This window comes from Hoplias malabaricus, chromosome 1, assembly GCF_029633855.1.
Source record: "Hoplias malabaricus isolate fHopMal1 chromosome 1, fHopMal1.hap1, whole genome shotgun sequence".
Lineage (NCBI taxonomy): Eukaryota > Metazoa > Chordata > Actinopteri > Characiformes > Erythrinidae > Hoplias > Hoplias malabaricus.
In genome coordinates, this window is record NC_089800.1 from 79,065,857 (window position 1) to 79,087,615 (window position 21,759).

A 21,759-nucleotide genomic window follows, 5' to 3' on the forward strand; every position below is an offset into this window, starting at 1 on the left:
ATTAATGTCTCCTCTGGACAAGAACAGGTGCATTTAATGCACACCAAAGACATGGAAGTTTGAGGAGGAACCCAGATGGTATCTATAACGACTGGAAACTCTCCAAGATTTTACCCAGTGAATGCAGGTCTGGTGACATGGGAAAGAAATTGCTATTGCAGAGTGTATTACGGGTGTCTTTATAGCTGGACCCTGTTCTGTTGCATGCCAGGAACAGAGGCTATGATGTTGCATGGCTTCTATGAACCCAGCCTTGAAGTATTTTCAACACCCGGAATACCATAAATACCAAACCATAAAGTATGCAGCTTGGAGGACGTCTTTTCCCCAGCAGTGTCCTGTCTTTTGGTCTATTAAAAATTACACTCCATTTCAAGCTCAGCAAACTTGTCCCATTACACCTTAAAGTGATATACTGTATTGTAACCTCAATATCACAACTTCAAATCATTAAGATGCTTCAATGAGCTGTAAAATTGAGAATAGAGCCTCTCTCATTGCTATTCTGGGCTTAGCACTGTAGAAAATGCACTATGTAACCATTGGAGGCGCCCAGATTTCAGGACAGTGCTGTAAAAGTGAATTAACCTCTGTAACTGACTGTAGTGGGAGCCCAGGAGTAAAAATATCAAATCTCACCTAGGGTTCCTTTAGGTGGCAGATCATGCATTTTTTATGTAATCACCTCTAATATAAACCCAGTAAACAAGGAACATCCCTGGACGTTCAAAATAGGTCTAAAAGTAGATCCATCTTAATAATTTAGTTAAGTGGTGACCAATCGATAACGTCAGTGGACGTCCAAAACATGTTTTATACAAGTCATTTATTTCGGGACCAATTAATAACATCAATGGACGTCCAAAATACGTCTAATAGTCGTCTTTTCAATGTCTGTGTTTTGACGTCTTTTCAACTTTCATTTTCAACCTTAAGAGAACGTTGATTAGACGGCGGTCATTACGTTATTTCAACGTTGAATCAACGGCTAATTGTTTACTGGGAAGGAATGCTTTGGAATTTTAACACTAGTGTGAACGAAAATTATTTTTAAAAATAATTTATATTTAAATGTACAGAAGTTTTAAAAGGCAATGGTTTCGCTTTTTCCACTGTTTTATCAAGAAAATATACTATGAATATCATTACCATTTATCTTTGTTTTGTTCTGCTTTCCTTTTCAAGATGTTCAACTGATGTTCTATAATTAATGTTAATGTTACATTAACTGTTGCTGGTTGTGTGTGAAACTCACATTGTCCAGAAAAAGCCCCGGCACCGCTTTCCTGTAGCTGCATAAACACTAAAGTAAAAAAGTAGCTCATAACTGCTTAAGTTAGACCAAATAATACTCATCATACAGACATTTATTAGTGTTGACGAGGCCTCAGTGGGACGCTGGGATGGAAAAAGGCATAAAAACCTGTCACAGAAACAATGCACTATGCCACACATTAAGACTGTAGCATCTTTTTGCTTTGTTTCATGACCAACAACATTTATTGAACGATAAGAATTTATTATTAAAAATGTATGTCATGATGATTATTTAAATAATTTGTTATATCAATAAAACCAAAAAAATAAATGTGTTGTCTCAATAAATGGGGTGGGGGGGATATATGCAAAACCATGGCCTTTAAGGCCAGGGGACACAAAGAGAATTAGTTAATAAAATAAGATAAAAAACAATGACCATGCGTTGTACGATGTCAGCTTCTAGTTACTGTTTGTTTAACTTGAGAAACTGGAAAATGCAATTAGAGCTAAGGAGAAAAGGACATAACAGCTTATCAAGAGGAAAAACACACCAGCCTAGAGTACTCAGTAGCACTGAAGTGTCCATGGAACACGGCCCAGAGATAGATGGGCTGTGTTTCCTTAAGTGGTTCGATGGTCCGATGAGGAAATCCTGTGCATCTCAGTCTGATTAATGACTTTCCCCTCCTTAATAAACAGCAATTGAATGGTAGGCAGTAGAAGACCTAGCTACTACAGGCTGGTGGTGGTAGTGGAGTGGTGGGGGGCGGAGAACAGGTTCATGCAGCAGTCCCAGTTTGTGGCACAGTCTGGGGTTGATTATAGTTGACCTTGCGTGTGAAACAGCTAGCCTAAGCTGTGCAACTGTAGCCAGGAAGAACAGAAGATAAATGAGCAGATATTGTATTGGCAGAGAAAAGGAGGATCAATGAGCCGTTCGATATGTGTTCGATTTTTTTTTTATCACAAAACGTGGTGGAGGAGGAGGGCGATTGATCAAGGCGCTGGGACTCATTGGCATATCTAACAATATTAATTAAGAAAAACTGCTTAGCCGACTGATTGATAAATCAGCTCGTATCATTAAAATGAAAAGAACCATTTGGGAACATGTATATAAACATGGAGAGAAATATGTCTCGCTGTAAACTTTGATGTATTAGCTCTCCCTCCCTGGACGTCACCTTCAACATAGTATTTGCTGCGCTAATGAATTTTACCACAAGGAGGATAAGGATTGGCTGTGGTTTCTGAATTATTTCCATAAAGGTGGCTTTATGTGCTACAGTATGAACCCACTTAACGCAACTCTATCCGGACATGTTTTAAACGGATAGGTTGTTGTGACTGGAACATAATCATATAATTGGATTTGGTCATCAATAAAGAGCCTGGGGTGTCTCTTTGATGAGACGGCAGTGAAAAGCAATATCATTTAAACCTGCCTTTACCATGACATAACGTTACTGATCCTTAAATGCGTCTCATAATATTGAAATATGTTAAAGGCGACCTATTCTTCCCCTTTTCCCACGAAGGAACATAGTTCTATGACATCCTTTGGTCAAATCACCACTAGCATGAAACACCACGCTCTAAACAGCGCTGTTCAGAAAGGTAGGTTTCAGCTCCTGTTCCTTTAAATAATAATGAGCCACTCGCTGTTCACGCCGACTCATATCTTAGCACGCTTTGTGTCTGCTTTCCACCATTTAACCTCATCTTTGCACTCTCACATAAATGCGAGTCCAGCACTGTGATTGGAGGGACTCAGATGAGGGGGCGGGGCAATTCTGAAGTCTTTGCACTTGATGTCAGAAACATAGCAGTGTATAATCGACTCATTTTATCCCATGTTTTCTGACTTAGGCCGCACACAGGAAACTGACTGGGTGGTATTGTTTCACAGTTTGTGGGTTGGAAAGCTCCAGATACACACATTAATGAATACATGCACTGAAAATGTGATTATTTCGTAATAACTCCTCCCAATGTAAAGTGACAGTAATTAGCTAGGAAGCTAATGCTAAGGCTCTTAGGAAACACTGTAAAGACAAAATTCAGCTTGACTGTGAAATGTGGCAGCCATGGCCTAAAGAGCAGAGGGCTTGGAACTGGAAGGAACAGTGTGTTCCCCTTCCTCAGAATCCATGGTTGAAGAGCTGCATTAAAGCAGCATTAAGTGCCCAAGAAGACAGTCTAATCATTCTTTGCGGATTCTCTGACGGCTCCAGCAGTCTCTTGAGCAGGGAGTAAATGAATTATTGCTAGAGCCAAAAGTTCTCTGGCTCCTGTTTGGCTCCCATTTGGTTCAGTCCTTGCTTTTGGATGTGCACCTAAAGAAAAGCCAGCTGGCTGAGCTCTGGTCATTTACAAATACAGCAGCACTGTTCATTAAATACCAAGAGCTAGAATTATTGAAGAATTTCTCAAGGCGCTGAATTAATGGGGCAAGATCACACATGATTGATACAGTCAAATTCATCAGCCACATAAGTTTATTTGGTGTTATACATCACTTCACCAGTGCACAGCCATGAGCATATGTAGCCCAGCGATAACTCAAAAAAACCCAACACAAGAGCCACAATCTACATATTACTGTCAAAGCCCTGAAACATAGATCCGCTCTCAGGCCGTACTCATGTGTTATGATGCTGAACAATAAACACGGTCAGACAGGCAGCGGGTATTGCTCACTCCATATGTGCACATGGGGAATACATGCCTTCAACGAGAGAATATTTATTGAGCTTTGCTTTTTGCGTATTGTAGCACACACATGTTTAATGGTTAATATTCCAGCTCCTTCGTGGGCGCCCTACTTGATTAGCACTTACATGTCTTTAGCGGATTGAATGAGTTCTGAACATTGCTGTCATCAAAAGGCCACCTCGCCTGTCACTAAATCAAATACTGTTTTGAGCAGCAATGATGAGTCTGCCAATTAGCTGCACGAGGTGAGAGGAGAACTGCCACCATTATACGCCTGCCATTCACCGGATCTATAGCACCTCTGATTCAGCCGTCTCTGCATGGGACTAAATGTGATAAGTAATGAATATGACTATTGATGAGGCCTTTAACAAGGTAATAACGGTGGTCCCCAGTCAATAATTATTTCGATAAGAATATCTTTATTATGAAAATGCAGACGACGGCAAAAATCTCCCGCCAAAACAGTACCCGGCGGTGTAATTGCCTTTGTCTGAAATTATAGTTTTCATTAAACACAATGTTGTATGTTATTGATTGTTTAAATAAGACTCAATATCTCCCTCCATTTCAAAGGAGTTGTGAAATTGCATGGCACTGTAATATTCGCCCTTGTGCATGTTCGTTAACGTTATGAGATTCACACTGCTAAAAGACAGAGATTACCAGGACAGAATAGGCCCGGTATCTAAATGGGCCAATTTTCTGGGGCTGGATCAGAGAGGAAAAGCAGACTATGTGGTTTCATAAGCAGAGCTATCACACGTGTGGAGTAGAGAGGGGGCACGGTAGACTGTGATTAGATTCAGACTATATGCCAGAAATGAAACTGTAACAGCCTCTATAAATTCTGTGCACCGTGAGCTCCGTACCTTGTGCTTTGCTTCCTACTCAGGCTGGCCTCTGGGCACGGCGAGGTGAGAGCCTCTCCCTGACTCCCCGAAGCAGAGCCATTTACTGAAATCTGTCGGCGCAGCTAGACACAGTTCACTTACCAACATTATAAAGTCATGCCCTGGTATTTTTAGTTGAGTGACAGCATGGATCAGAGTGAAAGTCAGAGCTATTCTACAAGCTTTTGGTCTTTTAATCCTGTAGGCTTTAAAGAAGGGCTGCACAATGTATCGTTTAAGCGCCATTACAACTTCCACATGCACATTAGTCACATCACAAAATTGTGTGCATCAATTTTTAATTTTTGTGCGTTTGCCCTTCAGGGCCACCATACATTTCCATCATTTCCACATTAGCTGTTCAATGCATCACTCAAGGGGAGAGGAGAGATGGACTTCTCTGCCATAGTCTCTCTGCCCATCCACCTCCTCCATATTTGTACATGTGTACCTAATTGGACAATAGACAAGTCAACCAACTCATCTACCTCATGTACACTTTAACCTGACAGCTACAATAGTAGCTTTATACTTAATACAGGATCATTGCACTGAACTGCCTTGCACTATTTATTTTACTATATTTATTTCTAATTCAAAACCCTCAGTCTATACTGATATTGCACATCCCATACCCTTTGCACTATCCATACTTTTTCAACTTTTAAACTATATACTGCACTCAAGAGATCATCCTCAGCTGCTCACGGTATCATAGATTCTTGCCAGACTATGTTTGATCATTCTTAAGCACACTATGTTCATTTTTTATATATATTAGTCCATTGCTGTTAGTGATTGTTGTAAGCTACTGAGACCTTGAATTTCCCCTGGGGATCAATATAGAATCTATCTATCTATCTATCTATCTATCTATCTATCTATCAAAAAGTGCAGGATTTATTAAGTGTGGAAGGAGCTGGCATTGCATTTATGTACATATCTTTATCTTTCTTTTTTGATCTGGAGGCTCCCTTCTATGTCCAGAACAAAGAACAACTTTTATTGCTGCTTGACACAAAAGGAAAAGTTTCCATGACACGTCTAGGCGGATTATATTTGCCAATATTATATTAAGTATCATTTATTTCACTCCAGTCTTGAGTGTTTGTTGCTAGTTGTTGTGAGTGGCATTTTTTTTACTACTGAAATGAAAATGGCAAAAAAAATGTTATTTTTGTAAATGAATAATTAAATGAACAGTATTGATAATTCAAAAGAAATAACCCATTAAAAAGAGAAACGAGCGATCTCGCGAGGCACACCTTTAGATCGCTGTTACAATCCCGTAGCGATGTCTCAGCCATCAGACAGCACAGTAGGCGTTCTCCTCCAGCTCATTGAGAACTCTAGTGATGAAGCGCCATGAGCAGCTCGAAAAGAGGCAGTGGCTGGGATTGTGTGTGATTGGGCTTGGGGAGGTTCTAGCTAAAGGGTAGAAATGGCTATTAGACATGATAGAGGAGAAAAAGTAGATAAAATTACCAACTGGCACTACTGCTATGTCTGAAATAGTCTGGAGGTTTTTTTTAATGGAACTTCATGGTTTGGACGGATGTTTAACGGCCCTTCATCACAAACAACACAGCAGTTGTTGACGTAAGAGCAGCTTGCGGCTCAGAATTGACTTTTGACTTTTACAGAAGATGTCTTAAAATAGACTTGTTACTTTTGTTTCTCACATTTTTCAATCAAATATAATTTTAATAACATTATTAACATTTAATTAACACTTTCATTCACACTCTCCCACCATAAGTGGGAGCATACACAGATTACACAGACCAAATAGATTAATGAATCATCAAGGATATAGACCAGTGATAAACAGGCAGAGAAGAGACACACAGCTCTGAGATGGTCCAGAGCATGACAGAATACGTATAAATTGTAGAATTAATGTAAAATTAACTTTCCAACATACAGTTAAGTCAATTTTATCATTAAGATCGCACACAGAATCCTTAGAATAAATAATATATTATTATTTACCAGGTACAGCCTTACATTAAAGGTTCTAGCATTTCTACTTCATCTGAAACAGGAGGACTTTGAGTTAAACCCTCTGGCTGAGGGACCTCATACTCTGGTTGTTCCTCATCCACCACCTTGGCTTCCATCTGTGGGAAAAGTCAACATGTCAGTCTCCATACAGTGTGCTTACAGTGAGTGATGCATCAAACTTACAAAGGATTTTAATTTCTGTCAGAGTTACTCTGTCCTTGCACTCCATCTGCTATTTTCAGATCTTTAAATCATGGTATAATTTGGGCTCCAAAGTTTCATATATGCATGGATGGCAGATCTTTCAGTGTGGAGGCGCCCAAACTCTGGGATATACAGCTGCATAAACGTCTTATCATCTCCTCTATCTCAGCTTGCTAATATCAGTTAGAGACCACCCGCTCTTCCGGTCCTATCTCATGCTGTTGGTGTCGGAGTCATGTTGTATTGCTGTGCTTTTCCCTGCAGTGTTACAAGTGGTTTCATTTTTCCTTTCTGTTCAAACTTCCCTTTTGTTATCTTCATTCCTTACATGTATTTATCTTTCCCTGCCCTTTGTCCCCGACCTGTTCCACTATTTGATGGTAAAGTGGTCTTGAGCTCATTAATAATGTATGTCTACTTCTTAATAACACTTTTATTCTGACCTTTTACGCCATTTATAATAGTGGACCAAGTCCACCTGCTCTTAATATGTACAGTACCAGTCAAATGTTTGATCACACCCACTCAGGGAGAGTTTCCTTTGTTTTATGCCATTTTCCACATTGTGAATGTACAGTAGCAGTCAAAAAGTTTGGACATGTCATTCAATGGTTTTTCTTTGATTTTTATTATTTTCTACATTGTACATGAACGTGGAAGACATTAAAACTATGAAACACATATGGAATTATGTAGTAAACATAACAGAATATGTTTTATACTTTAGACTCTTCACAGTAGCCCTCTGTTGCTTTGATGACAGCTTTGCACACTCTCGCCGTTCTCTCAGTCAGCTTCATGAGGTCGTCACCTGGAACGGTTTTCAGCGAACAGCTGTGGCCTCGTCGAGAGTTAATTTGTAGAACCGCTCCCTTCTTAATGTGTCTGAAGCCATAACTTGGGTTGTGCAGAGGTAGGGGCTGGTAGACAGTTCTATACAGTGACTAGCTCTACTCCACCAATCATTAATGAGAAGGTGTGTCCAAACCTTTGACTGGTACTGTATATGATGCTTTGACTGTAGTCTTCTTGCAGCTTAAAAATGGCAAGTACCAAAGACAGAAAAGCTGTATTGGAAAGGTTATTTCCAGCCACTGCAATATAATCTGTATTTTCTATAAGACCGTGTAACACAAAATGGAGTCATCATTTTTCTGGGGCGTCTGAATTCAGTACAATGTGTCCCAACAAAAGTGCAATATTACACAATACAATATATACAGCAGTTATAGTTTGTGTGTGTGTGTGTGTGTGTGTGTGTGTGTGTGTGTGTGTGTTTGTGTGTGCCAGGAATATATCACATAGTGGTGACCAAAGCCTACACTGTGGGGATCACCAACTGGTCCCTTTTAAGGTGATAACATGTTTTAAGTTTGTGGTTAGGGTTAAGCTAGTATTACTTGTGTGTGTGTGTGTGTGTGTGTGTGTGTGTGTGTGTGTGTGTGTGTGTGTGTGTCTGTTTGTGTGTGGTCTAGATTTACATCACATTATGGGAATTAGAATCTGTTTACAAACTCACACTGTGGGAATTGTTTGTCCTTATGGGAACAAATATAATGTCCCCCATGATGTAAATCATTAGTTGAAGATGTGTTAGGGTTAGTGTAGTAGTAGTTACGTTTAAGGTCAGGGTTATTCTCCATGAAATGAATGGAAATCGTGTGTGTGTGTGTGTTTATTTCAGCCCCCTTACCTGATCAATGGGCAGATCCACCTTCATGTTGCTATCCTCTCCCACCTCAGACACGCCCACCATTTCCTTCCTTTTGTCTTTGGCTCGGAAAACACTGTCCTCTGAGGAGAGTAATTAATCACAGTTACTTGGGCTTGAGGATGCTGCCATTCTACACTATCTCTCCTCTTTTCCCTGCCACCGCCAATGTGATCAATGCCACTGTCAAATCGCTTATTTGTTAAGAGCTTTAATGAGGGGATTGACTACTGAAAAGTCTGATTTCCCTGATGAGACTCTTGGAGCATCAACATCAGAGGTCTCTGTATAATGTAGCTTTTTGGCCGCTACTGAAAATGGAAAGGTACGCCTGGTTCGGCGACAGTCAAGTTAAGGTAAACAGAAACAGGGCCAAAATCTTTTTAAAGATTTCCTTTTTATTGGGAAGCATGGGTAACACAGCTCCAGAGATGGTATTAACACCTAGTGCTCTGAATCTGCTCGCATTGCTGCGAAACCTCTAAAGCTATCAGTAGCTGAACTCTAGTGTGGAACATGATGGCGATCTAAAGTGATGAAAAACACAATCAATCCAAAATTAGCGTCCTGTTGGTGGAAGATGGCATTAGATTTAGTTAATAACAATCTTCAGCATCATCCCCTATGTCAAATTAGCTTCACCCAAGTGAAACACATTTTGCTCTGCTTTTCTTTTTCTTTTTTCCTTGGGACGCAAACTACACTGGTCACTGCTTCTGACATTCAAAGGTAAGACAATCTGTGCTAATGATAGGCTGCAAGAAGATGCACTCCTTCTGCAATTGGTGATGTCAACAGCACTCACATGCTGCCTCTGGCTTGCTTTATTAGCCCTCTGCCCTGACTGATGTAGTTAAGAGGACGCCTGTGCTCTGCTCTTTCTGTTTTAGGTTTCTGCCATTAGTGATGGCATTATGAGAATGCTTTGCCACAAGGGATGATCAAGTGTCCAGCGCAGGAGCTGGAGACCACGCAAGAGCACCTTTTACAAGCCTGGCTGCAGACATCCTGGCCGGCACTAATGTGGCCTCCGTGCAGCGTGGGGAAATTCAACTCCATCACCAGGACTGCTGGCTTGGCTCTTATGTGTGAAATGATGGCAGCTCCGCAAAAGGCCGCAATTACTCACCCAATGACCTCATAGGATCCGGGAGAGGTGATGCACTGAGCGGGAAAATGCTTCTCACACTTCACAACACTGGTTATGCACTAATTATACAAATATGATGGTTATTTACAGGTGTGTGCACTCGTACGGTAGAGGTACAATGTTGGTCAGTGGGGAATCCTGCACAAATTAAAGGTGGACATTCATTCATTCATTCATTATCTGTAACCGCTAATCCAGTTCAGTGTCACGGTGGGTCCAGAGCCTACCTGGAATCATTGGGCGCAAGGCAGGAATACACCCTGGAGGGGGCGCCAGTCCTTCACAGGGCAACACACACTCACACACATTCACGGACACTTTTGAGTCGCCAATCCACCTACCAACATGTGTTTTTGGACTGTGGGAGGAAACCGGAGCACCCAGAGGAAACCCACGCAGACACAAGGAGAACACACCAACTCCTCACAGACAGTCACCCGGAGCGGGAATCGAACCCACAACCTCCAGGCCCCTGGAGCTGTGTGACTGCGACACTACCTGCTGCGCCACAGTGCCGCCCAAAGGTGGACATATCACATGTTATCATTTAATCATTAAAACGCCAGAACTGTGTTCCCTTGTAGGAAACTGGGAGAATACACCTTAATGGTAGATACTTACGAACAGGGTCTGATGGTTTTTAAAAAGAGAGATTCAGACACTTGGTTCTCAGGCTCTGCTTTTTTAGCGACCAAATTGTGGAACGTGGTCAGTGGCACTGATCAGTAGGCGAAACTCAAACCCAAATGGCTATGTTTGGGCTGTAATAACTGAACGACGTACAGCAAGCAGTGAGGGAAGGGAGTCAGTGTTAAGTCTGGAACCCCCTCGTCTTGTTGTGCTATTTGTGCTGAATAACTTATGAACATTTTGATTCTCTATCAGGAGAAAATTGGAGCATTTTGTTTCCCTGGCGCAGCTAACAAGGCTCGCTGCATACATTTCCAGCAAAATGGCGTGATTGAACTCATCTATGATTTACAGCGCTCTGAAGTATTTGAAGTTTGTTGCATGGTTTAATATTCATCTGGTAAGGCAGTGTTCTATCCAGGAATGGAAGCGAGCTCCCCAGACATAGGTAGTCTTTAGAGAACCGCCTGCAAATTCAAAGTAATCCCTACCACACGCTGCCTTGTTATCTGCTGTATGCCCCACACATGTAAGAGCATGAAATATCTCACACACACACACACATTGATGAGCACAGAAAATAAAGCTGCATTCCACCAAAACAACAGCCTCGCTTCCCATCCCCTCTTGATCTGGCAGTGATGAGGGAGGGGAAACACATTAGGAGAGATGGGGCTGGGGAGGGGGAGGGGGAGGAAAACACAAAGTTATGCACAACTGCCACACTCACCCCGTGCTGTGAAAAGGTGTGGGGCTTTGGAACCACGCCCCTGCTGTTTGGCTCTGTCAGGTTGGGCATAGACGTGGGAGTCAGCGTCGCCTCCCAGTCGATCAGCCGACTACAACAGTGAAGAAGGAGCAGCCATCAAGCAAAACCTGTAACTTTGATTCCAGGTTGTCGATGACAGAGCCACGGACGGTGCCTTGAAATCCATCTCTAATCATACAAACACCGTTTTGGAACTCCAACTTGTTCCTCCCCCTTTTTTCCTTTATATTTTCTATTGACCTCAATATTTCACAGGCTGATACGCTTTGTGGCTCCCCGGTGACTGACGCCGTATTGAATTCATCTGGTTCCAATGCACCCCCCTCCCACCCCCCACCCCCATGCACAAACTATCAATCACAAGAGAGCTCGGCAAACTAATCATTTATTAATGAAACAGAGCAGCCATGAATTTCTAACCGCATTCCTCTTATTTATCACAGCAGATCAAACAATGAGAGTCCAAACAGGCTTAAAAGGAGAGGCAGTTGGAGGGAATAACTTATTCCTAGGCAGACGGCAGACGGTTATTAATGAAAAGAAAAAGGCTCGGGGACTGGAATGGGGAAAGAGGGATGGGGGAGAGAGTAAGAGAGCGAGGGAGAGGAGTTATAGGGAGAGTGATGCTTTGACAGCAGGATGCATGTCTGCATTAATGCTCCCACAAAAGGCAATTTTCCTCCAGCTGGCAGCGCACATCCACCATAGGTAGGCAAGGTGAGCCGTGTCTGTCCCCAGGTGAGGCCACCAGAAGACTTAATGTGTTTTTTTCTCCAGCTTGGCTGCTGCTGTTAGTTGACTCCACAGACAGCCTGCTCAGGGGCACTCCACTGATCTCCAGCTTCCACTGGAACGCACTCCAGGCCGTGGAGTTTGCAAGCCCACTAACACGGGGTCTGGGGAATAGCCCTGTATTTGTTCCCTCGCCTGCTTATTTTTTAATGCAAAGGCAAACTTTGGAATTCAGCAGCCGCTGGTGCTCGACAGAGAAATAAAACAACAGTCCAACCCAGTTGCTCAGGAATATGCAGTTCAGACCAAGTTCATCAGACACGTGCAAAGTAGCAAAACGACCATGAGGACATAGGGATGGTGAACTTATCTCAGAGGCTGCATCTTGTGCACGAGAGGACACGTCAAAAAATGAGGTAAATATGCTCAAGTGATGAGCTGAAATGAAGTAAACACCAGGTAACATTGGGTATTACTCCATCTACAGTTGCACTTTTAAAGCATTGTCCTAAACCAAGGAGCATGGAGGGAGTGGAGTGGTTTCTGCAGCGCTGACAACAGAGCAACACCCACAGAGGCCGTATTACAGGTCAGTGGAGTATCACAATGATTTGAAACTGTAATTTTAAGGTAAAAATGCTGCCTATTGTTGCTTGAAAACGGGGCTTGAATATATCACCACCTCCTAAAATGAGATCACGCCTTGAACACAAGCCTTTCAACGTGGAAGAGCTGAGGTCAGTGATTCGGGTTACAGATTACATAATGTCTGAGCCAAGCAGTGTTTGTTTCATTCAGAACTATATTCCAGACAGAGAGGTCAGACTGAGACGTGGTGTGATAATCAAACGAGACAGGGCGAGACAACAGGCACTGCACCTGTACGATTGCTGGTACGAGTGGATCAGACACAGCAGGTCCACCTTGGATTGTCCTCAGTCCAGCTGTGAGACAGGTGTTTAAGCACACCATGCAGCAGCACTGCTGTGTCTGATCCACTTGAACTTCCACAACACAAACCAACACACAACCACAAGGTCAGTGTCACTGCAGCGCTGAGAATAATAATCCAGCACTCTAATGATTGGCTACAAGCTCTGTGGTGGTCCTGTGGGAGCGTGAAAGTATCACAGTTATTGTGCTTTTAGCCGGGTCAGTTGTTGGGATTTGGCTGTAAAAAGGCACAGAGAAGGTAACTCCAGCCTGAGCGATGTGACGTGACATAACGTGACAGCAGCTCCAGAGACTGCAGAAACCCCTTGCTGTATGACTGAGCCAGGAGAGACCTGACAGGCAGCAGCTGGATGGGCGTCACCACCAGCCCACCCACAGGAGAGATGCTTCCCCCAAAACAGGAAGCCACACTTGGGATGGCAGCTGGTCTGAGAGGAGCAGGGCTGTGGGCGCTGGCGGGGGACAGATTCTTCTGCGGTGGTATGGATTGGGTTTGGCCGGTATGACCTGATGCCCGCCTCTGAGAGGCAATCTCATGCGCATGTGGCAGGGGAACCTCCTGATTAGGCAGTGAGATCTTTTCCACCGCTGGATGTGACAAACCCAAGCACATTCCCCTCCAGTTCAACTTTCCCATCTGTGGGAAAACAAACAGCTCACGCTGCGCCGCTGCTTTCATCCACCGCCACAGTGCCAACTTCAGCCACACTGCTGTGGGATCCGAGCACCGCACCCACGTTTACTCCCAGGGCACTGAATGACCCGATGTAGACGTTCAGTCAACCCACAAGACCAAAGCAATAAGCCCTACGTATGCACAGCATTCATGACTCTGAACGGAGGAGACAAATCCTTTCAGTAATGCTCCACTTTCTTGTCAAACTGTTGATAACATTTCTAATATCGCTCCAGAAGATGACATCATCGGATGATGTAAGAGGCTGAGGAAAGGGAGAAACGCATGAAGGGGGGTGAGTTGGTGGCAGGGGCTGAGAGAAGCTGCAGCTGTCTATGTCTCCCTCTAGTGGTTCCTGTTGTGTAATGACAGCCTGAGGCATTTTGAGATGATCTCAGCTCTGCTTTAAAAGAGGACCACTTCTGAATGTATCACTTGGGCCCACCAACCCACACACTGTGAAGCAAAACTAACCAGTCAGTTTTCTGTATTGCTGCCTATGCCAGAAAACATCTGGCACATTGGATTCTGAATTTGCTCTGCTTCTGTCATCAAGTGTAGAGACTCTCCAGTCACAGTGCTGGACCTCTATATTTTCGTTATAAGATGAAAATAAACAGACATAATTAGCACTGAGTAAAAACTGAGAAATGAAAACAAAGAAGAGCTTCCTCGCTCCGCTGTGTGCTCAGGTCTAAGTAAACATTGTGTGGCTCAGTATCGTTTAAAGGAACAGGCGCCTAAACAGCAGTTCTGAACAAGGCTGTTTTGACAAGAAAATCAGGTCCCAGGACTGCCCAGTAAACAAGGAACGTCCCTGGACGTTCAGAATAGGTCTAAAAGTAGTCTGTTCGTCAAGGACATATTTTAAACGTCAATGGACGTCCAAAATCCATCTTAATAAGTTAGTTAAGTTGTGACCAATCGATAACGTCAGTGGACGTCCAAAATGCGTTTTATACAAGTAATTTATTTCGGGAGCAATTAATAACACGTCAATGGACGTCCAAAATACGTCTAATAGTCGTCTTTTCAATGTCTGTGTTTGGACGTCTTTTCAACTTTCATTTTCAACCTTAAGAGAACGTTGATCAGACGGCAGTCATTACGTTATTTCAACGTTGAATCAACGGCTAATTGTTTACTGGGTGTGTTCCCTTGTGGCAAATATGAACAGTATGTCACCTCTTAAGTATTAGGTTAAGCCTCATGCTACATTCTGTGATTCCTAATATTCCCCAAGCTGTTCTTGTCAATGCTTTCACTACAGGAGAACTGTCCTGTACTCTTTGTAGCAGTCTGCTCTATCAGCACATCTGCCCATTCATCAAGAAAGATGAGTGCACATCTTCTCCAAGTTGTTGGATGTTGTTGCATACCCATAGTTCCCACTGGAGATTTCACCCTCTCAGAGCTGAGACCAGAGCTGATACTAAAACACTTCAGAATAAAAGAGTAGAGAATATCAGAAGTGTTCTCATGGACAAAAGTGCAGGGCATGGAGCCATGACGGGGTCTTTTGTTTTCTGAACAAATGCCGATTACAGGTAAATGTAAACAGATGCTGCGGCTAAACCTTTGCGTTTAACGACAGTTTAATGAGACTTTGATGGCTCCTCCATCTTCATTCTACCAAAGATAATTTGCCACTTTCTCCAAATTATTTCCTCCTCTCAATCAAGTTGATGATGCATGAGAATCAATTAGAGAATACACCTATGGAGCGGCCACCAGAGCCTTCTCCCTCACCACATCAACTGGCAGGCGTCGTGCTGTCATTTTTCTCGCTTACGGTAAACAGATGTCACACACTTCTTTTTCGGAACGGTCCCAGATCCAAACTGCTGAGGGTGCACTATTTCTCCGAGTCCTGTTTGTGAGGTCTTATCGGAGTGTGGACCGACCCAAAGCGTCAAGCGCATACTTCCACCCACGACTCCATCTCAAAACAATTTATCCTCATTGTGTGGGAGTGAGGGAGGGCTTCGGCAGGCTCCCTCGGCGAAGGTGCTAAGCCCGTAAGAAGGGTCGCATTTGATCAAGTGGAGCGGGTTTGGAGCGCTGGGATCGCCTGATAGAGATGGAGCTGAGAGGAACTCAATGCCTCCTCCAGACAGTGATTGATGAAAGGAATCTCCCTGTCCACTGCTCTAACTGCTAGGGACTGGGCTGATCGGAGATGTTATTGAGATTCTGGGGGAGTAATACAACTCTCCACAAACTGAGAATCCACACACATGAGCAGGAACTTTGTAAATACCAGCTTTTATTTTCAGCTTGAACCTCAATAAAGTTAAAGGACGGTTTATGGGTCAGCTTTCTAAACCTCACTGATTCCAGTAAAGCTGTGGCTCCCAAACTCTTCATTATAAATGTCAGTATCAACAGCAGAATAAATCCCTGCAGCTGCTAACTACATTCAAGCTCAAGAACTATCACAGCACACATCAGTGTTGTGGGCATTGGGGAAGTACATATGTCCAATGCACTTGATTTATTGTAGTTTGCATATTAATATGCACTCTGTTGAATGTTTGCTTAGACGATGATTGCAGAAGGGCGGCACGGTCACGCAGCAGGTAGGTGGCACAGTCACACAGCTCCAGGGACCTGGAGGTTGTAGGTTCAATTCCTGCTCCGGGTGACTGTCTGTGAGGAGTGTGGTGTGTTCTCCCCGTGTCTGCGTGGGTTTCCTTCGTGTGCTCCGGTTTCCTCCCACACTCCAAAAACACACGTTGGGAGGTGGATTGGTGACTCAAAAGTGTCCTTAGGTGTGAGTGTGTGAGTGAATGTGTGAGTGTGTGTGTTGCCCTGTGAAAGACTGGCGCCCCCTCCAGGGTGTATTCCTGCCTTGCGCCCAATGATTCCAGGTAGGCTCTGGACCCACCGCGACTCTGAACTGGATAAGGGTTACAGATAATGGACGAATGAATAATTGCAGAAGGTTTAAATATAAAGTCATTTAATAAAATAAGACCATCTATTATATCATCACTGTCCAAAGAACAACTTGCATCTCCAAAATAGTAACTTTACAAGAGAGGGGAAATCCTTAAATTTCAATGGAATTTCATGTAAAATAATAATAAAATAATAATAATAATAAATAAATAAACTATTCCAAGTAATTTTCCTCATAAAATAATCACACAGTGTGAAGGACAGCTGCTGTGTGCAAAAAAGTAGTAAACTAAAAATATGTATATCAGAAAAAAAAAAAAAAAAAAAAAAAAAGCATGTCTGATGTCTTCCACCAGAGGACACTCTAAAACCCATGACTTAACAAAGGCTTAAGTCTGTTAAGGGAAGTACAACATAAAACCTGGCTAGCTAAGTTAGCCATTTGATAGTTCCACACAGCTCCACCTCACTCTACACTCTGCAGCTTCACTCTCGCCTCAAACATTCATTCATTCATTCATTCATTCATTCATTGTTTGTAACTCCCTATCCAGTTCAGGGTCGCAGTGAGTCAGGAGCCTACCCAGATAAACTGGGTGCACTTACACACTCACACCTATGGTCATTTTTTTGAGTCACCAATTCACCTACCAACGTGTGTTTTTGGAGCGTGGGAGGAAGCCGGAGCACCCGGAGGAAACCCATACGGACACACGGAGAACACACCACACTCCTCACAGACAGTCACCCAGAGGAAACCCACGCAGACACAGGGAGAACACACCACACTCCTCACAGACAGTCACCCGGAGCAGATTTTGAACCCCCAACCCCAGGGCCCTAGAGCTGTGTCACTGCGACAAATACCTGCTGCACCATTGTGCTGCTTTTGCCTCAACAAGATTAATCAATAATGCCATAAAAAATCAATTATCAGATTTCCATCCCCATTCAGCTTTGATTGCTATCTGTTACATAAAGTCTGATTAAAATCATATCCTTCCGATCCTCAGGCTATTTCACATCAACATGTTATTCATTGGTTTAAATTTGTTGGTGACCTACAAAATCAATACAGATTTGGGCAAAAAGTACTAAACTAAATTGTACACACACACACACACACACACACACACACACACACACACACACATGCAAACACAGTCACTCTCAGCTATGGACAATTACACACACTCACTCACACGATCACACTTTTTAACACTTAATAAATTAACCCTGGCAGTCAATGGTGTTGCAAGACACTGCTGCAAAACTTACCAGGTCTTGTGGGGTCTTGCCTCGTTTTAGCGGCGGGAGAATGTCATTCCCGATACTAAAAAGAGACAGAAGTGGTGATGTTCAGCACAGAACAATTGGCAAGCAGTAAATGAATGTTTATTATCTGTCACTAACCTGATATCTCTGACAATGTACATTTCAGATGTACAAGAAAAAATTCATATCTATGAATATGGCTAAGTGTAACTTAAATCTATACAATTAATGTTCAATTTGCTTTGGTCCAAAGTTCATGTCAATGTCGATACAGGGTAAAGAACAGTGGGAGAACACACCACAGTCCTCACAGTCAGTGACCAGAGGGAGGGATTAAACCCACAAACCCAGGACTCTGGAGCTGTGTGACAGTGACACCACCTTGCCACAAGGTAGCAGGTAATGAGAACTTAAAAGATATAGACAGATGCCACATCACTCTGAACTATACTCACGCGTCATCGAGATCTAGGATTACACCTTTGTTTGGAACCCAGTAATTATAAGACAGAGGGCGGAATTTCTCAGCTCCTACTGCGACATAATACTGGTTGTTTTCAAGCTCAGCCGCACCGAGTAACGGAGTTCCATCCAACATGCACAACCTGCAAGAGATACGCAGTGAAATCACTTGTTTTATAACCACTTCACCTGTTCAGGGTCGCAGTGACCCCAGCGCCAAACCAGAATCACTGTCCACAGGTGTGAGTGAGTGAGTGTCTGTGGACAATGTCACACAGCAAACCCACCTACCAACACGTGTTTGGACTTCAGGAGGAAACCAGAGCACCCAGAGGAAACCCGCGCAGACACAGGGAGAACACACCACACTCCTCCCACCCAAAATTCAGAGCCTCTGAAGCTGTTTGACAGTGACACTACCTGCAGCGCCATCTTGCTGCCCAAACAAAATCAGGGAACTCGTGTCCTACCTGTGCACAGCTCCTGTGCGAAGTTTCACTTTCCGTGTTACCATGGCCAGCACACTCTCCCAGCTGCTCAGGGTATGTTTTGGTAGCAGTATTCGAGCCGGAGGAACCATGATATCTCCATTGGTGAAAACACTACAAATTAAAAACACATTCAGAACTCAGGAACTCGCTTCGCAAATGTGTTTAACTTCAGACTGACAGGAAAGTGGCAACACCCTTTAATAGAGGTGCCTTGCGAATAACACATTAGACGAAGGATGGGAAATCTCAGGCCGAAAACAGCACTCTAATTTGATGTTATTCATTTGCTATTAAAAGCAGACTTTTCTGGTGCCTGAGGGTTTGCCAGCGAGAAATTCCAACAGGGAGACACTGAAATTAAAACTCACTTGATGGTGCATGGCTCATTAATGTTTTTCCTCCAGCGTGCTGGGACAATTATTTTGCTGTGAACCACAGGTCGAATCTGTGATGGAGACAAAATGAACAGTTCCCCGCTGAGCATCTGTGGAATGGATTGCTCTGTCATTCATTTAGAGGTTTGACAAACTTCTGACTCTCTAAAGCTGGAAAAGTGGAGTTTTACAGGCTTTGTTGTTAGTTATTCAGGATTTAAATGGGACATATTGAGTAAATAAAACCAAAACATGTTAATTGTCTTTACATTATAAGGTGTGGAGCCTACCAAAGTGCACACTGTGAAATAAAATGTCTTGCCCCTTGTCTGAATCTGTCCAAACACAGCACAGGACCCGTAAGTGCACTGTGTAAAGACAGAGGAAATAAGAAGAAAGAGAACTGAGCGAAAACTGCTAAAAACCAAAGCTTCTGCTCTTCGCTGCTCACTGCTGTGCGCTCTGTTCTGGGTGAACTGTGAGTGGCGCGCTATCATTTAAAGGAACAGGCGCTGAAACGGGGCATTCTGAACAGGGCTGTTTAGACAAATGGAAGAAAGCTGCTGTGTGAATTGATCCTTGTGGTGTTTTGACCAAAGCATGTCACAGACATTTTCTTAAAACCCAAGGGCTGTGTTCCCTCATAGAAAAGGGGAGACTATGTCTCTTCTAAACAAGTGAAATATTTATTAAAAGCCTTTAAGCAGAACTGCATGGTGTTATCATGATGTCACTGAATTGTCAATTAGATTTGTGTGTAGATTGAGGATTTCATCGTCCCAACGTGATCTTACATTGTCACATGTTATATAATACATAACAGAACATTTCAATTATGTTATGTTAGAGAATAAGCCATTATAGTGAATCTGTGGCCAACAACAGCTTAAAAACATAAAGCTGTAGCTTGTGTGAAAAGTGTTTCTCTTCTCTGTAACAATGTTGCACTGTATTTATTTATTAATTATATTTTTTATATTTTAAATCATGATCAGGAGAAGGTCCATATCACACATGTATAGTACCAGCAACACTCATCTCACTGTGTCCGTGATTTGTTCTGAGCAATGTCCTAGGTCCCATGCTTATAACACCTCACCTGCTTCTTTTCCTTCCTCTGTGGCTTCTTTGTTTCTATTTGAAAATAGCTGTTTGAAAACAGGGGGAAACAGATTACATTTCATGTTTACTGAAAGGCACACTGTGATTTTTTTTTTATTCCAAATTAAAACCACTGCCACCAGAAATGCTCCCTGTATCTCTACATACTGGTACGACATTTGCCCAAAGGAAATTGTTGTTGTTCATTTGATGTTCTTTTATGGCTGAGGAGAAGGATGGTGATATTAGAACTGGCATTAGATCAATAAGAGACATGAGATACAGGCTAATTCTCACAACTGTGTGCAAATTTACACACTCACCCAGTCACTCACCTGTGTGGAATAAAACCCTAAGAACCTAAGTCTAGAAGACTCTAGAAATAGCTAAGTATACCCCTTTGAATTTTCATTCATTCATTATCTGTAAGCGCTTATCAGGTTCAGGGTCGCGGTGGGTCCAGAGCCTACCTGGAATCATTGGGCGCAAGGCGGGAGCACACCCTGGAGGGGGCGCCAGTCCTTCATAGGGAAACACACACACATTCACGGATACTTTTGAGTCGCCAATCCACCTAACAATTTGTGTTTTTGGACCGTGGGATGAAACCAGAGCACCCGGAAGAAACCTACGCAGACACTGGGAGAACACACCACACTCCTCACAGACAGTCACCCGGAACGGAACTCAAACCCACAACCTCCAGGTCCCGGGAGATGTGTGACTGCGACACTACCTGCTGCACCATTGTGCCACCCCCTTTGAATTTTCATTAAAAGCTATTTCTGGTTTTTGAAAGTCAATTTATCCGATACCATTAAGTTATTGTGAATAAACAGTGTTTGTCAGTGTGTTAAATAGAGGCCCCATTTGGTGCTGTACACAACCCACTATAAGCCTGTGTGGGCCCCATTTATAGAGTGTTACTGGGCTGCCCACATTTACTCAATACAAGCAGCCCCTCTGAGTCCCTCTAACAGCCCATGTACCAACCGTCCCAGAGCCCATGGCCATTTACCCCCAGCTTGTCCATGTTCTTATCCCACACCAGTCTTGTTCTACTGAGTGTAAGTTCATATGTAGAAACTTACTCTATCTTTTTCATCTGTTCTGCTCCTGCAGCGACATATCTCTCTCCGTGCATGAACTCTTCCAGGTCCCGAACTCGGTGGCCCTCTGTTGGGCTATAGATATTCCTCACTGCGCCAAAGGGAGCCTGGATACCCCGAGTGACCAGGCTGAGAAAACTCTCAAATGTCGCAGTTTGGCGCTGGTTTATCACAAACCTTTTCCCTGGGTAATAAGCGTCTCCATTACGGTGAACGATGATGGTTTTTGTGGCTGGAGGCAGCTGAGGAAACTTGCCAGAGCTTTCAGACATTCTGGAGCACACAGCGGTAAATAACATGAGCAAGCTTCCCCTGCTGAAAGAGCTCAGGAGGTAAACATCAGTGTGT

The 21,759-nt window shown here is 43.2% G+C and overlaps 1 protein-coding gene across 1 annotated transcript in view; it reads right to left on the reverse strand.

Annotated features, from left to right (window-relative positions):
* The window catches only part of LOC136677659 (doublecortin domain-containing protein 2C), a 71,272-nt gene extending 49,589 nt beyond the window's left edge, over positions 1-21,683 (reverse strand). The window contains 12 exon segments of the mRNA XM_066655280.1: positions 295-338; positions 4,848-4,918; positions 4,921-4,951; positions 6,899-6,988; positions 8,770-8,870; positions 11,298-11,406; positions 17,878-17,932; positions 18,330-18,479; positions 18,807-18,938; positions 19,196-19,272; positions 20,301-20,349; positions 21,394-21,683. Of these exon segments, the coding sequence (XP_066511377.1) occupies positions 295-338; positions 4,848-4,918; positions 4,921-4,951; positions 6,899-6,988; positions 8,770-8,870; positions 11,298-11,406; positions 17,878-17,932; positions 18,330-18,479; positions 18,807-18,938; positions 19,196-19,272; positions 20,301-20,349; positions 21,394-21,683 (1,199 nt within the window).
* Between the last annotated feature and the right edge of the window lie 76 nt (positions 21,684-21,759).